The 18,528-nt window shown below is 40.0% G+C and overlaps 1 protein-coding gene across 1 annotated transcript in view; it reads right to left on the reverse strand.

Moving 5' to 3' along the window:
• The window catches only part of SCOC (short coiled-coil protein), a 34,244-nt gene extending 23,161 nt beyond the window's left edge, over positions 1–11,083 (reverse strand). Inside the window, exon 1 of the mRNA XM_070258668.1 lies at positions 10,996–11,083. Within this exon, the coding sequence (XP_070114769.1) occupies positions 10,996–11,065 (70 nt within the window). The 5' untranslated portion in view covers positions 11,066–11,083. The remainder of the gene's footprint in view (positions 1–10,995) is intronic.
• Between the last annotated feature and the right edge of the window lie 7,445 nt (positions 11,084–18,528).

Genomic DNA, 18,528 nt, shown 5'->3' on the forward strand with positions numbered 1-18,528 from the left:
ACTAAAATGTGGGCTTACTCAAATATTTAATTTTGTAACTCTCTTAGTTTTATTTCTGATGAATGATGGGTATTTTTGACATAGTATCAAGTATCCACAGAGTTAACTAGGATTTCTAGAGAAACAAATTGGTTTTCTAATCATCACCAGAATTGAGAAGCCATAGGAAAACTGGAGTGACAACTGATTAATCATCTTTCTTCAACACCTGCTTTTTTCTGCCTCTCCCAAAAAAGTTAAGAAAATAACCTCTTAAAGATGTAATCATTGGAACATGACAGAAATATTACACACACAGTTTGCTTATAAAAAAACGATCAGTTAGCTATGAATTTGCCTAATTCCTTTCACAATCAAATGATTACACACATTCTGGAAAAAGGGTAATGTCCCCACTTATAAAACAGACCAATAAAGGAGTTATTGTTTGTGTTAGTAAAAAACATTCTGCAAACACTGTTCTTTGAGAAATTCCTTGAAATATAGGCTGTCGCTGGGCAATTCTGTGCTGAATGATCACTAAGTATTTCACAGAGAGGCACTGGCTGAGAAATTTAATGTTTAGGGGCCAATAGTCACTGCCACCTGTGACTGAGTCTCTCAAATTACACATTGATTACATTCTATTTACAGAAATTCTGTTTTTACACTATTTTAAAGCAGAAGAGACAGGAATCCACTGTGTAAGCTGAGTTAGCATGAAGCTCAAGCCATTTAAAATTTCTAAAATAAAAATGGATAAGAAATGTTGAAAAAAATCTTCAATTTTTATAAACAAAGCTTTCTAAAATAGTTATCGTGACCTGAGAATAACCCACTAACCTTGCCATTAAGAATGAAAATGAAAGCAAAATATTCACATGGATGAGCAAATAATAGTCGTCTTTTGTCTGCTGGGAAAAGGTAGTGAAGATTCTTAGGAGTGCTAAGAAAGGAAGAAAGTGTTTTAAAATGCAAGCTTTTTCAAACCGCTTTTACTAATGTCATGCTACCAGCGATGAGAGCACCACGCATGTGCACAGCCAAGTATTCTGAGCCAAAGTCATTAAGCTGACAATGAGACGCGTGCGTGGAGAAACGGGGGAACAATGACTAAATGGGGAAGAAAGCCGGTAAGGGCTGAAAAGATCCGGCTGTTGGCTGTGTGCATCCTGGGAAGTCTGGTGGCAGAAAGACCCAGGTCACTCTAACAGAAGGCCAGCAAAGGAGACGTACTATTCTCCTGGACCATTCACGTGGGCTGCCACTGAGTCTCTTTCGTTTCCCATGTCGAGGGTTGAAAACCAACCCTGAAGTATCTGTGAAAGCAAAACGTCTTTCTGGAGCAGCTTTGACAATAACTCTGGTTCTGTGCTTGGAGTGCATATTATTTCCAGTAGGGTAGCTGATAGCTTTTGGGCCATTTAAAATTTTCATTCCTAGGGTTGAGGAGCACGACTGAAGCTGGTTCATCCCGTCTGTACTGTTCTTTTAGAGTTACCCTCCTGTCTACACTCCAGATTCTCTTTGAAGGCTCAAAGAGAACCTTCAAAGGGTCTCTCAAGGGAACCCCAAGAGTCTCTAAGGAAACCAGGCTCTGACCCTCAAATGTGAACAAGTCAGGCAGGCAGGAGGCCTGTGAGGGGAAGTGTGTCCAAAGCTGATCCAATCCATCTGGGGCCTTTCTGGAATGAAGGTCCCCATGTGGGAAAATAGCTACCTGGCCCCCCTCTCAACAGGATGAAAACCTGGGAAAGGTCAGTATCTCATTAGCTCATGAGCTCAGGTAAATAAATTTCACCCTGACTTCTTGGATCTCCTCTGGAATTTTCTCTAGGAAAAAAAAAATTAGCAAAAATTATGGAGGATTTCATATAAATAACATACAAAATCTTCTCCCTTTTTTTGGTTAATCTAGTGAAGAAGAAAAAACGCATTGCTGAAACAAGGCAACTGATGGATGGTTTTGTCTTTTAAAGGAAGAGTCAAAATATTAATACTTATCCTTTGATGAGAAAATTAGAGAACACTCTAGATTACTGAAAACATTTAGATACTGCTCTAACACTCCATTTCTTAAGCTTGTTTATTAAAAATAGTTTTTGCATTATGCTACATCATTTATTTCAGTTAAGTGGATTTCTTCTGATTGAAGATTTTTTCACAGAAGGAGCACTTACAATTTCTAGCAATACATTAGTGATCCAGAGCTATACCACTCTCAGAAGCTACTGAGAAGCGGAGTTAATCTCCTTTTTCTTATTGAATGTCTTATGCTAAGTCTCTATGGCATTTGCTGGGCCAGGGGAGGTATTCTTAATGCCACTGTCCATATTATCTTCAGCTTACAGGAACAGATACTTCATTCGGCCAATGTCATTATCTATACTTACATGGATCCCAAATGCCAATTAAGATTTGCTGAAATTTTCTGCCACTGCTGGTGCAAAGAAGACACTTGTTCAATTTCACTAAAAAACACATTTCTACCATTCTAGAGATGATAATTTTCGACATCCCTAAGGATCCCTGAATAATCTTTTAAATTAACATTCACAACCAAATTCATTGGAGGGTGTAAATTGAGAAGATGTAGGGAGGGCTTCACCATCCCTGACCAGCACACACGGCAGACTCTTGCCCCATCCTTGTGTACTTATTTAATGACACCTCCACTCTGGGGCTCTCATCTGCACAGTATCCTCCCACGAGTTCCAGTGTAACCCGGCAAAGCCATCAACAGCAGCCCAGCCGACATTCAGGAGCGTAGTGCTGGCTGCAAACACTGGCTCCATTCACCATCAGAAAAGAAAGGCCTGCTCCCTTTTCATGGACGAGACTCCTGCGATGGCTCAGTGTGTCTACCAGCTGGGGAGCCACAAGTCTATTTCCTTCTTTAGCCGGTATTATAATGGAGGGGGAGATGAAAAGGAATACAGACTCTTGATACCTTTTACTTGGAGTGCTAACTAATGCAGGGCCTCGTGTCTGATCTTCTGCTTGGCTGAGGGGATGGCAGATGGCCTTCTCAAACCTTTTCAAACCCAGGCTGCTTTCAGCAAGGCGTGAGGGGGGTATTGTTACATTTTCTGTGTAGTGATAGGAAGCAGCACCGAATAAAAGCACACAACAATTGTGCCACTTCTCTGGGAAGCTTATTACAACCTTACAATGAGGGCTAATTGGCTGATGCCAAAAGCAGACGCAGAAGCAGCTTTGAATATTATTCAGGAGAGGTTTTTAGAGAGCAGAGTCAGGAAGGAGGCTGAGGCATAAAGGAGAACAGTGATGGGCAGGACATCCACGAGGAAGGGGTGAGGGCCGGCATGAAGAGGAAAAAGAGGCGCTGTATTATTTTTATCAGAAAAGAATCGTGCTCTTGTTTAAAGAGCTGGTTCACATCCAGCTCCCTCTTCCTCCGCTTGCGCCTCCTTATCAGCCGAACGTCAATAGGCAGTCGTGGCTTATGGAGCAGCGTCCACAGGACACTGCCGTTACCATGACAACTGATGCGGACAAATCTTGGAGCCTTTTAAGAAACTTTTGCGTGAGTTCCTTGAAGTGGGTAGAGAAGGAACTAAAATGTTCTGACCGCTTACGGTATGCCAGGACAGTTCAAAAAGCTTCCTTTATTATTTCATTTAATTTTCAAAACAATTCTGAGACATATTCTTATGATCATTTTGCAATAGAGGAAACTGAGGCTCAGAGATGTTAAATAACTTGCTCAGAGTCTAAAAGATTCAAATATAGGCATTTCTGACTCCAAAGTTCAAGCCCTTCCTGCCACACTACCCTGGGCCAATTCTCCAAATGGCCAGGTCCTATCTACTACCTGGCATGAAATACTGGTGCTCCATAAATGTTTTCTGAAAACAGAACTAAACTGACCCAGAAATAGAGATACGAAAGAAATTCTAAAGAGTAGAAGTAATTTAGAAAAGCTGACCCTAGGAGTCAATTCTCAGCTAGGTAGGCCCTCACCTCAATAAACACACAAACTCAGTCAGAATTCTTTGGCAAATATGTGTTGAGTGTCTATTATGTGCCAGACATTGTGCTAGGTGCCAGAAGTGCAGATATTTTAAAACCCAGGTTCTGTCCTCTAGCAGCTCACAGCCTGTTTGGGTAGGACCCATATACATACAAGTAAAATATGCTGGGAAAAACATAGGTAGAGGCAATCTCAGCATTCTCAGGAAGAAGAAAGGAAACTTAACTCAGCCTGGAAAGGTCACAGAAGGCTTCCCAGAGGAGATGATGTCTGAGTGGATTCTTAAAGGATGAGTAGGAAGTAGCCAGGCCAGAGAAGGGTGAGTGGTGTTATTCCAGGCACCGAGAACAGTACGAACAAAGTCCAGAGGCATTAAATGGGCAGTGTGTGCATGAAACCTTAAGTGTTTCCTAGTGAGCCCAAACTATGTGGCAGGAAATGACACTGAAGAGATAGGTGGGGCCAGCAGGAGGGAGATTTTCAATGCCACGCTAAGTGTCTTGGACTTCATCCAGCAGGGGATGCAAGGCATTGACTGTTCTCTGCTGGGAGAGGAAGTGATATGGTCAGCAGTGGATAGATTTGAAGGGATAAGAACTGAAATAGCAAGAACAGTTGGGAGGTTGATGCTGAGGTTTCTGTGGGAGAGAATGAGGGCCTGATTAGGGGAGTGGTGATAGGGATGGAGAAGGCTAGATTTATTTGAGAAACATTTTCCAAATCAGCCCAACAGGAATCAGTGATTGATTGGATGGTGAAAGATGAGAATGGAACGATGACATATGAATTTCTAGCTTAAGAAATGAGTGGGTGATGGGACCATTCATTAAAATTATGAATCAGGAGTGGGAGCAGGTTTGGAGGGAGGGATGGGGGAAGATGAGCTCATCTGACACCTGGCACATATCCAGGTGTCTAGCAAGCAGTTGGATTATGAATCAGAAACTCAGAAGTCTAAGACAATGATAAAGATTAAAGAACGAAGTCTAGAAATAGTTTCGTCTGTAGTCACATCTGTCCTGCAGGAGTGTTTTGTTTGGACTTCTGTGATATTGTTTTCAAAATTAGGACTTGGTAAAAAAAAACATGGAAAAATCAGGAAGTGGCACACACACAAAATCTGTATTTCTGGTATCTCTTAAAAATTCTGCTTATTGGCATTTCTGTTCTTCCATGGCAACAGTCAGCTAGAAGTGGCAGGCAGGTCTGCTCTCTGAGCAGGGCACATGCTCTCCAGGGAGCCTCAGTCCTCACCTGGTTTGACCCCCGACCTCGAGGCTCAGGATTGGTTGACATTTTATCATCACAACTGCTTTTCTGCCTTTCTTACAGTAGAGTTAAGAGAAAAGTAAAATTTTCTTGTTCCTTTGTCTCAATCAAAAGTACAAAGTGGGGGCCGGCCTGGTGGTGTAGTGGTTAAGTGCACACACACTGCTTAGCTGGCCCAGGGTTTGCCAGTTCAGATCCTGGGCGTGAACCTACACATCACTCATCAAGCCATGCTGTGGCAGCATCCCACATAGAACAAATAGAATACACAACTATCTACTGAGACTTTGGGGAGAAAAAAAAATTAAAAAAGAGGAAGTTTGGCAAAAGATGTTAGCTCAGGGCAAATCTAAAACAAAGTACAAAATGAAATCTAATCCATGAGGACTGTGTGTTTCAAGGAAAATGGTGAGAAATGAAGAATGTCCCCATATATTTTATATGCAAACAAAGCATGTCTTTGTTGGAAGAATTAAACTTGAGACACCATTGTGAAATAAACCATATTAAGAGCAATCCCTACTCTATTTAAAAGACGCATCATGACTCTCCATTTGTTTGTATCTTCTTTCATTTATTTCATTAGTGTTTTGTAGTTTTCAGTGTACAAGTCTTTAATATTGTCAAAAGGTCCATTATCCCCAAAACAATCTACAGATTCAACACAATTCCTATCAAAATCCCAATGGATTGTTTCCAGAAATAGAAAAAACAATTCTAAAACTCGCATGAAACTACAAGACTCCAAATAGCCAAAACAATCTTGAGGGGAACAAAAAGAGAACAAAGCTAAAGGCATCACACTTCCTGATTTCAGTGTAATAAAAATATATTACAAAGCTACAGTAATTAAACAGTATGGTACTGACATAAAGACAGATGTATAGAGCAATGGAACAAAATAGAGAGCCCAGAAATAAATCCATGCATATATGATCAACTGATCTTTGACAAGGGAGCCAAGAATTACAATGGGGAAAGGACAGTCTCTTCAATAAATGGTGTTGGGAAACTGAATATCCACAAGCAAAAGAATGAATTTGATCCCTTATCTTGCACCACACACAAAAATCAACTCAAGACGGATTAAAGATTTAAAGGTAAGACCAGAAGCTGCAAAACTCCTAGAAGAAAATATAGAGGAAAAGCTTCATAATATTCGTCTTGGCAATAATTTTGTGATTATGAACCAAAAGCACAAGTAACAAAAGCAAAAATAAACAAGCATTCACAAATCATATATCTGATAAGGGGTTAATCTCCAAAATATAAAGAACTCCTAAAACTCAATAACAAAAAACATTAATAACCCAATTAAAAATTGCCTAAGTACTTGAATGGACATTTCACCAAAGAAAACATACAAATGATCAACAGGTATGTGAAAAGATGAACGATGTCATTAATTATCAGGGAAATGCAAATCAAAACTACAATGAGATATCACCTAACACCTGTAGGATGGCTATTATCAAAAAATTAAAAGACAACAAGTGTTGGTGAGCATGTGGAGAAATTGGAACCCTGTACCATATTGGTGGAAATGTAAAATGGTGCAGCTGCTATGGAAAACAGTATGGAGGTTCCCCCAAAAGTTAAACATAGAACTATCACATGACCCAGCAATGCCACTTCTGGATTTTTATCTGAAAGAACTGAAATCAGGATCTTGAAGAGATATTAGCACTCTCATGTTCATTCCTGCATTGTTCACAATAGCTAAGATATGGAAACAACCTAAATGCCCACCAACAGATGAATGAGTAAACAAAAATGTAGTACATACATACAACTGAATATTATTCAGACTTAAAAAAGAAAAGAAATCCTGCAATATGCCACAATATGGATGAAACTTGTGGATGTTATACTAAGTGAAATAAGCCAGTCACACAAGGACAAACACTGTATGATTCCATTTATATGAGGTCTCTAAAACAGACTCATAGAAGCAAAGAATAGAGTGACAGTTGCAGGGGCTGGGGTGAGAGGAAAGGGGCACTTGCTAATTAACAGTGTAAAGTTCAGGGATATAAGATGAATAAGTTCCAGAGATCTGATGTACAACACTGTGCCTATAGTTAACAAAACTGTATTGTACACTTAAAAATCTGTTAAGAGGGTAGATCTCATGTTGTGTTCTTACCACATTAAAATAAAATTTTTTAAAAAACTAAAAAAAGAGGCACGATGAGAAACCAAATAAACTGAAAAAAGAATTGAAACTTTAATAGTTCGTTTTGGAAAGTAAAGAAACAAATGATGATATACTTCTTTCCCACAAATACATTGCCTGGCCCCTAAAGTTGTTTGGATTTGCAACCTCTGTTTTAGAGTCACTGGTATTTAGCACGGACAGTGAGAATGGAACTAGGAGTGGATGAGATCATTCAGAGAGTGTGTCTAGAGAGAGAAGAAAAGTAGGCTAAGGGCAGAATCTTGGGGAAACACTTGAGGGAAAGGGTTCCCAAAGGAGCTTGAGGTTGACGAGAGAGAGGTTAAAGGAGAACCTGAGAAGTGTGGTAGCATCAGAGCCAGGCGAGCAGAAACACAGGAAGGAAGGAGAGATCAATACCATCAGATGTCTTTGCTCTGCACTCTGTGTCTCCCACCCAGAAGGGAGGCCATCAGCTATCATAGAGCTTGGACCAGAGATTCCCAAATTACCTTGGTTCACAGGGCCCTTAAGTCGAACTAATTTTTTTTACAGTGCTCCAAGGCCAAGAGAAATACCAAACAGTTCCATGAATTAGGTATTTAGGTCCAAACACTTTAATAAGTGTTTATGTTTTTAAAACAGCACATTTGAAAAAATACTGCACCTAAACTGAAAGAAATTTCCACTTCTTTTTAATTTCATTCTTAAATAAACACAATTACTTACTTAGGGAATGTGTGCACCTCTTAAGCACCTCATAGCTTCTCCAGCCTTCCCAAACTGACACTCTCATTATCTGTTCTACATTGATTCTTTTACACAGAACTTGGTTTTTATCACAGCAACCACAGAAAACCCAGCATCTAAACAAATGTCATTGAAAGAAATATAGCTCGATCTTATGTGAAACTGTGAACAACCTCTAGCCAGTTGTTCTCACAGTGTCTGCTAAAGGTGGAGACGCCCCATGGAGCCTCTGTGGTTTTGCTGCAGTGCCCCGGGGCACCTTGACACACAGTTTGGGAACCGTGGGGTGAAACAGTATGGGCTGGTCTAGAATCCTCACTATCATTTACAACCTTGTTTCTATGGCGACATTTGGCCTGAAATCCATACAACTAACCTACAAATGAATTTATGGAGCACACTGGTTTGTGATTGGAATAACTGGTGCCACTGCCAGTTCTCACGGTGCCAGACTAACCGGAAGTAGGATTACCTAAACACAGCCAAAGATAAACCAAAGTTTAACTATCACCATCAGTCCTCTCCCCAAACAAACCTTTTCCCAGAGTTAGCACATATTATTTTCTCCTTTCTGCTGTCATCCTCTGAATAAGAAAAGAAACAGTGTCATACGGGCAGGGTGAAAGGAGAAGGCGACTGGGTCTGAAGCAGCCACACTGGGAATCAGCCCCAGAACATGTGAACCTGACTGTTTATTCAGAAGAAAAAGTGAGTTGTCCTTGTATGATAGCCTGATAGCCTTCATATCCAGCCTCAAATACCACACATGGCTAGCCAGTGTGTACCTTGCGCAAGTCACTTAACCTCTCTGGGCCTCCTTTTCACATACATGTGTGTATATATGTGAAATATATATAGTGCTTTTATCTTTTAATGCTTTACTCTTTCATAGACTCCACGATCTGAATGATGTCTACCAAACAAGCTGCACTTATTTCGTAATAATTTGTTTTCCCATTTTTATTTACCAAAGACCGAGAACCTCTTATCAACAATAGTGAATGGGTCCTACCCCATCGAATTGATGTAATTATCTCCAAAAGCCAAAACATCATGGTCTTTCAGTTCATTTTTGTCACAAGGATACGAACAATTTCCATTTCCCATCTTGGAATACTGAAACAGCACAAATTAGTACCGGTCCCTCAGCCCACGGCTGGTTACCATGCTGGAGCACCTCTTCAGGCCCTTTGTGCCCTGAGATTCTGTGACTCTTCTAACCAAGGACGAGGAGGTCGGGAGCGGGAGCAAGGAGCCTGCAGCCTGCCCTCAGTGCCACCACCCTCACTACCACCCGGGAGTATGGCTTACCCGTCCCAGTTTATTCAGCATTTACGCCCACGGCCTCACACTCGGGTAGCAGGCAACTCAGACTGAGCCCCTCTCAAAACCATTGTCAACAGTGGCCTGGACCCCTGAATTCAAATCCCCCGCCCTCCTCTGCTTTTGTCTGCGCTGGAAGTGTGAGGATGGAGGACGATGAGACATGGAGGGTAGAGTTGAGGCGGCGCCAAGCGCTGGATAGGAGAGAGCGGCTTTAGAAAGGCTCGTCTCCCAGCCACACCGACGGGCCGCTCTCTGGCCCAGCCCACGGTACAGTGCAGAAAGAATCCGGCGCTGGGCCGACTTGGGAGCAAGCAAGAACTCTGTAACAGCGTCCGCCCACAGCATATAGAGCTCCCCACGCGCACGCTCATCGCTCATCGTGCCTTCTAGAAGCTAAGACACAGGTTTCCCTGGTCTTTGTTTCTTTCGCTGCCTTCTACAGCTCTGTCATTCTCTAAAACACCCTGGTGGGAGCATGTTAAGGCCAGCGGTATCCCACTTCTTCCACAGCCGCAGGACCTTGTACCTTTCCTCCCCTCATAAAGACTGAAAATGCTCCTTTTTGATTTTCAAAGCCCCCAGCATGTTTATGCAGTGCGAGGAGGGGAAGCTTAGCTCCGGCTGGTTGGCGGTTTGTGCTAATTGTCTGGCCTGACTTTAGAAAGAGGCTTTTTGAGTCTGAGCATTTAGGGAGAAAGTGGAGAAGTGTGGCTGTATGAAAGAGCAATTGATGTTAAATATTCATGCTCTGCTCTCTATTAATCAAAATCTGTAACCCCCATTGCTTAGCTGAAGTCTTGCTGGCTTCTTACTATGATTGTGCTAGAGGAGCTTGAATACAAAACGCCAACACACACACACACACACACACACACACACACACACACACACAGGCAACATGTAGGTACTTATAGGTTTGAAGTGTTTCCAGTTAGCATTGTGCAACTCAGCACTGTCTATTTTCTCCAGGATGTTGAATGAACCATAGTTATTCCTTCTGTCAGCATTTTAGTTCCACTAACCCCTTTTCTCTTTCTCTCATGTTGAATTCAGCAAACTTTGTCCTTGCTTAAAAAACAGACATTTTTTCAAATATTTCTGGAAGTGAATTGCAGCATATTCCAGTTCACTTTTCAGAAATGATAAAATTATTTTACAAAATACAGAAGAAATTGACTATACTTCAACACAGTATGATAATATCATAGTTTATTTTGGTAACGACTTTGAAGTCATGTTTCCTGAGCTTTTAGGAAATAAACATTTTATGTTTTTATTTGTTAATTTATTTTTAAAAGTACGTGTAATACAACCACAAGGAACTTTTAAAGTAATCATTTAATTTCAAAAGAAAAAGAAAAATAGCTCTTAATTTAAAACTTTTTGTTTTATTTTTCTAGCTGTATTTTTTCAAGTTTTCTACAAAGAGTTTGTTTCACGATTGTAATAAACGTCATATTTTTTAAAAAATGCTGAACAGTTGCTGAATTTTCTATTTCGGAATTCATCAAGTTTTCCCTACCTGTGTCATCTGCAAGGGAAATGTTGGTGAATGTGCTGTCCTCCTCTTCCTCTTTGCTGGCCCCGTCCATCTTGTTCACTTTTCGGGCCTGTTAGTGAGAAAAATGAGGCCAGGGAAGAACAGCAGATCCCTCACGTGATCACCCTTGTTAAATCATTAATAAATGAGTGTTCAAGCAGGTGCTATCTGACCCCAGCACAAGCCACCCTCTTGCTACTTTCCACTTGAGAAGTTCTTACCTGAGCGTTGCATTCCTAACCGGAAATGGTTAGAGACCCAAGTTAAAGAGTTACAACCCTTTACCTGAAGCTGTTGAGCTGGCACTGCTGCCGTACCCTGGCCAGATGCCAAACCTCACCTTCAATCCAATGACAGTTTCTTTGGGCTGAATTGCCCAAGAACATTGTCCAAAAAGCAGTGAGATGAGATTGGGGGAAGAAATTGAATTGTATACGATTAACATATTTTTTGGACACCTATGATAAAATTCTCAAGGATTTTGGTGAGTGACCTAGCAGCATGACTTGGGGGCAAGTCACCTAACCTCTCAGAGCCTCGATTTCCTGTCTGTAATATGAGGATAAGTCTGTTGTAAGGATTATAAGTGAATAACATGCGCTTGATAAATGTCAACCACAATAATAACCACAAATGATCAGGCGTATGTGAAGAAATAAAATTATGTACTGAGCTCATTAGTGCCCTCTCATATTACTGTATATATACTTCACCCTGTGAAAGTTCATTAAAATGACAGGATCGTCCTTCTCTATATCTGGAGGAGCCCAAGGGGAGGGATGTTGGCCTTGCCAGCTGTTAGGCCAAGGGCTCTTTGTTAGAGAAGGAAGCCTCCTTTCAAAACTGTTTTTTCTGGTCCCCTAGTCTACATTCATATACATAGACAAACTCAAAACTATTTTAGCATTTCAAATCATCACCCTTTGGGGGAAAAAATTCAACCAGATTTGATGATGAATTTTAAGCAGATATTAAAATTGAGTTACTACATACTACATTCTGCCCTAAGTGCTTTTATACATAGGATTTTTTTATTCACCCGAGTTCATTGTTGCTATATTGAGCAAAATGGATGTGAGCTGTTGGAAATCTTGAATGTTAAAAATTAAATTCACTAGAATAGGATTCCCCCTAATTTTCCAATTACAGTGGACAAATGTTGAGTGTCTATTCTGTATAAGCTGGGCACTTTGGAGGGTTCAAAGTAAAAGATAATTATTGCTGTTAATAAGCTTATAAGAAAGCTCAAAGGTGAGAGTCCTGGAGGTTTAGAGAAGGGAAAGAGTATACCTGGCTGGCAGAGCTTGAAAGGCTTAGAGACGGTGACATTTGAGATGCATGATCAATGACAAACAGCATCCAATAGGTGAAAATGGCCAGATGGTGAGTGCCTTCTCAGTGAAGGGGCACGGGCAAAGGCTCAGAGACAGGAAAGCGTTAGGCACATTTGGGAAGCACGAGTGGAAGATCCATGTAGCAAAGAGGTGGGAGATAAGGTGGAATATGGGTTAAGGTCATATCAAGAGAGCTTTGAATGCCACACTGTGTTAGTCAAAGTCCTATAGGAATCAGACACTAAGATGGGATTAAAAGGGTGAGAGAAGTAAGGAAGGAGCCAGGAAAGGCTGAGAGAGCCATCAGACCATGATGTAAGATTGACCCAGAGTGAAGACAAAGTGGGATGGAAGGTCTAGCTTGTCATTCAGACTAAGGAGGTTTCAGTAAGGCTGTTGAGGAGTACTCGAGCCAAAGTTGACCATAGGAGGAGTCCTGTGCCTCCCAGGAAAGGCCTCGATTAGCATTCCTGCAGCGCATAATTACTGACTAGGAGCAGCTGGTGGGAAGGGAGGCCTTTGTGCTAATATGGTGATGGATTTCAGAGCACAGCAGCTGGGCCCTTTGGTCAGTTACATTCCCTGTGGTTGGAAGTCTACAAGGCACATACTTCTGGCCACCAAGAGCTGCTTTTTCTAGAAACTGTATATATAATCATGGACCAATACTTTAGAAAGCATAGAAATACTTCTCTTGCCTGATCCATCTTCTGCCAATCCTAGAAATAATAGCACACGCTTAAAAAGTGCTTACTGGGGCCAGCCACATGGCCTTCTGGTTAAGTTGGATGTGCTCTACTTCAGCAGCCCAGGTTTGGTTCCTCGGTGCAAATCTACACCACTTATCAGCAGCCATTCCGTGGTGGTGACTCACATACAAAATAGAGGAAGATTGGCACAAATGTTAGCTCAGGGCAAATCTTCCTCAGCAAAAAAAAAAGTGCTTACTATGTGCTAGGCAGCAACTCCATGAGGGGGGCACTAATATTATCCCGTTTAAAAGTTGAGACATGCTGAGGCATGGAGAGAAGTTAAATAAAAGACATACAGTTAAGTAAGTGGTGGAGCTGGGGTTGGAATCTTGGCCTTCTGGATCCAGGATCTGTGCTCTTAACCACTATGTTAACAACTCCTAATAAAATAATTGGGTAAGGGAGAGAATGGAAGAGAAGTGTTAATCAACCTGGCAAAAGAATTTAGAAACCAAAAGATGCTTTTGGTTTAAATTGCATATTTGGGTGTTTTTGTTTGTTTGTTTTATTACTCATGGTCAGTTGTACCTTTTGTTAGGAATAGCCTAGGCATTTGATTCTTTGCTTTCTTTCTGACTGCCTTCAAGGACTTTTCTCATGATGAATCTATCCTAATGGACAGGAGAATGAAAAGAGATAAAACTCAAGTCAGTCAACTTTGCTACCATCCCCACTGTTGTTGGGCAAAGGTTATGATGGAGAAGATGTTTACTTTCAACTGGAGTGAAGAATTATCCATAGATTTAAATTATTCATGGTGAATGTTTACCCCATGTTGTCTTCTAATAATTTTATTGTTTTAGCTCTTGTATTTAAGTCATTGGTCCATTTTGAGTTAATTTTTGTATACGGAGTGAGGTAGAGGGTGCAGCTTCTTTCTTTTGCATTTGGATATCCCGTTGTCACAACATCATTTGTTGAAAAGAATATTCTTCCCTCCATTGAGTGGTCTTGGCATCCTGGTCAAAAATCAATTGGTCATAGATGTTTGGGTTTATTTCTGGAATCTCAGTTCTATTCCATTTGTCTATAGGTCTATCCTTATGCCAGTACCACCCTGTTTTGATTACTGTAGCTTTGTGGTCAGTTTTAAAATCAGGAAATATGAGTAGTCCAAGTTTGTTTTTCTTTTTTAAAATACTGTTTTGGCTATGTTTGTCCCTTACAGTTTCACATGAATTTGAGGATTGACATGGATTTGGCCATGGATTTTCAGATTTGACACCAAAAGCATTAGCAGCAAAAGAAAAAATAGATAAATTGGACTTCATAAAAATGAAAAATATTTGTGCATCAAAGGACATTATCAAGAATGTGAAAAGACAATCTACAGAATGGGGCAAAATATTTTCAACCCATATATCTGGTAAGGGTTTAATATCCAGAATATATAAAGAGCTCTTACAACTCAACATCAAAAAGACAAACGATCCGAGTTTAAAAATCAGCAAAGAACTTGAGCAGAAATTTCTCTAAAGAAGATACACAAATGGCCAATAAGCACATGAAAATATATTAAATGTCATTTGCCATTAAGAAACTGCAAATCAAAACCAAAATGAGATATCACTTCACACCCCCTAGGATGGCTTTAATAAAAACAACAACAACAAAAATGGAAAATAAGTGTTGGCAAGGATATGGAGAAATAAGAACCTTTGTCCTTGCTGGTGTGGCCTCTATGGCAAACCGTTTGACAGTTCCTCAAAAATTAAACATAGAGTTACCATATGATCCAGAAATTTCACTCCTAGGTATATACCCAAGAGAAATGAAAACATATGTCCACATAGAAACTTGTATATGAATGTTTATAGCAGCATTATTAATAGACGCCAAAAGGTGAGAACAACCCAAATGCCCATCAGTGGATGAATGGGTAAACAAATTGTGATATAGAAATACAATGGGATATTATTCAACAATAAACAGGAGTGAAGTACTGATACATGCTACAACTTAGATGAACCTTGAAAACATTATGTTAAGTAAAAGAAGCTAGATTTAAAAAATCACATAACTGGGATGGCTCCGTGGCCTTGTGGTTAAGTTTGGCATGCTCCACTTCAGTGGCCCAGGTTCGGTTCCTGGGTGCAGACCTGCATCACTCACGGGTGGCCATGCTGTGGCAGCAACCCACAAACAAAACAGAGGAAGATTGGCACAGACGTTAGCTCAGGGCGAATCCTCCTCAGCAAAAAAAAAAGAAAGAAAGAAAAGAAAAAAGTCGTATATTGTATGATCTTGTTCATATGATATATCCAGAATAGGCAAGTCCATAGAGCCAGAAACAGATTAATGGACCAGAAGGTGGGGGAAGGAGAGAATGTAGAGTGATTACTTAATGAGTATGGGGTGTTTCTCTGGGGTGATGAAAACGTTTTGAAACTAGAGAGAGGTGGTGGTTGCACCACACTGGGAATACACTAAATGCCATTAAATTGTATACTTTATAATGGTTAATTGTGTGTTATGTGGATTTCACCTCACTTAAAAAAAAAAAAAAAGATGAGGAAAATCCAAGTAGGAAAAAAAAATTAGCCATGTTTTGCCTGTCTCTCCATAGTATAACTGAATAAATTATATCTAAGTCCCCTAAATCATAGCATACTCTACAACATCAAATTCAACATAAGACTAGTCTACTACGTATCATAAAATTAATAAGGCTAGAATGGACCTTGCATCATATCTCCCATGTATCATAAAGATATAAATCTCTATTATAATATGATCTTCCTAAAAACAAGATTCAAAAGCATGAACACTATGGTCAATATGGTTATATAACAAATCATCATCTCTCATTTTTAATCGGGGAGTGTGAAATATAAATGTGTGTGTGCGTGTAAATGGGTGTCGGGGGTAACAGAGCTGAAGACAGTATAAAATGAAGAGAATTAGTAAACTAATCAGGATTTTCACACTCCCTTTGTCATGATCTCAAAATATCAATATCAATAATGAAGCGCATGGGAAGCCGGTGTTTGCTGCGGGTTTTCTCAGAGCTTTTTCTAAGCAATAACCCAGGGATCTCCTCTAAGTGCTCTGAGTACCAATTATGACATCTGAAGTGTATGTAATCAGTAGGTTCCCGGAGAGAAAGTAGCATCTCCAGAGAAGGCACTAAGCATTCCTCTGCTATATAAAATGTTCTCTTTCTTTAGGAATAATTTTACATGAAACTATTTGGATATTTTTGACAAATTAGTGCAAATTGGATTAATTCAGTCCATTAGCTAAAAAGGGGGAACGTGATGGCAGAACTTTATTTTCTTTACATGTAGTTAATAACACTAGCTAGTATTTGTTGAGGGATTACTCTATGCTTTGCACTATTCTAAGTGTTTTACCTATAACCATCTCATTATTCCTCACAACAACCCTATAAGGACACAGAAACACACGTGGACAAGACAGTTTGCCCAAGATCCACAGCCAGGGCGTGGCGGAGCCGGGATTCATATCTGGGCAGCCCAGGTACAAAGCCCACACTCCAAGCACCATAGTGGGTGGCCTCTATAATACACAGGCATTAAATTACACAATATGATTAATATTGTATTTTTACCTCTGTATGTTCATTTTAAAGGTAAAGATCAAACCCTAAAATATGTAAGAAAAGAAACATTAGGAAATTTTGGATTTTTATTCTTCTTTAGGCTACTATAAACCAGTTTAGCTATTCGTGTGGTTTTTTAAGTAAAAATATTTCCTTCATTATACCTTGTTTTAAATGAATTTACCTTTTGGTTTTCACAGTATATTTAAATTATATGTCATTAAATCATGTATTCAGTTTTCAGTAAATATAACTTAAGATGGTAACCGCTCACATCCAGGAATCTTTACATAAAAAATTAGCTTTGGGGGCCTGCCCAGTGGCGCAGTGGTTAAGTTCACACGTTCCACTTCGGCAGCCCAGGGTTCACTGGTTCAGATCCCGGGTGCGGACCTACACACTGCTTCTCTAGCCATGCTGTGGTAGGCATCCCACATATAAAGTAGAGGAAGATGGGCACAGATGTTATCTCAGGGCCAGTCTTCCTCAGCAAAAAGAGGAGGATTGGCAATGGATGTTAGCTCAGGGCTGCTCTTCTTCTTCAAAGAATTAGCTTTGGCAATAGGGTGATAAGTAGAAACATAATTCTCGACTTTACGGACGGATATTCCCTTATAAGACGTCAGCTTGGATTTTTCAGCATCTGCAGTAGTGAACCAGGACATTCATAATATGCTCATTTAGATGGGCATATAAACATATGTACGAATCCCATTTAGTTGTAGAATTTGACAGCAATTAGTAAAAACAAACAAACATAATAAATATAATGTTTTGTGATGCAACACAAGGCAACAAGGGGGTTAAGTAATGTTAGTTAGTATTTCCTGTTTTGCCCAATTACCTTTAGGCAATCTACTCACAGAGCACAAATATGGCAGATTTCACTCTAATATCCATCAAACATTATGTGGCTTCACTGTGCTTCAAGGGCAAATACCGTATTTCTTTAAATGCCTTTCAAGATGCCCAATTCTGCTTGGGCAACACAGGAAAATTTTAACATTTTATTTCATATATTGCATGTAACTTTTAGACAGTGTATAAACTGCCTAGATTCATTCAACATTCATTCAACAAACATTTATTGAACATCTGCTATGTGCTAGGCATTTTCCTAGGAACTGGAGATACATCACTGAATGAAACAAAATACTCTCTATCACAGAGTTTACATTCCGAGTGGGGAAAACAGACAATGATCAAACAGATAGACATGAATATATATACTCTATGTATATACAAATGTGTACAGTAGTCCCCCCTTATCTGAGGTTTCACTTTCCATGGTTTCGGTTACCCGCAGTTAACTGCTGTCCAAAAATATTAAATGGAAAATTCCAGAAATAAACAATTCATAAGTTTTAAGTTGCATGCTGTTCTGAGTAATGTGGTGAAATCTTGCACTGTCCCACTCTGTCCTGCTGGGATGTGAATCATCCCTTTGTCCAGTGTATCCATGCTGTGTAAACTACCAGCCCATTAGTCACCTAGTAGCTATCTCGGTTATCAGATCGACTGTCATGGTATTGCAGTGCTTGTGCTCAGGTAGCCTTCATTTCACTTACTAATGGTCCCCAAACCAATTTTATTACTAATTATTGTTGTTAACCTCTTACTGTGCCTAATTTCTAAATTAAACTTTATCATAGGTATGTATGTATAGGAAAAAACATAGTATATATAGGGTTCAGTACTATCTACGGTTTCAGGCACCCTCTGGGGGTCCTAGAATGTACCCCTGCGGATAAGGGGGACCGACTGTATACCCAAATGCACATACACACAATGGAGAGAAGTGCTAAGAAGGAAAATAATGCAAAGTAAAGGAGACAGTGATAGGAGTGTGTTGTTATTTGATACAGTG

This window comes from Equus caballus, chromosome 2, assembly GCF_041296265.1.
Source record: "Equus caballus isolate H_3958 breed thoroughbred chromosome 2, TB-T2T, whole genome shotgun sequence".
Classification (NCBI taxonomy): Eukaryota; Metazoa; Chordata; class Mammalia; order Perissodactyla; family Equidae; genus Equus; species Equus caballus.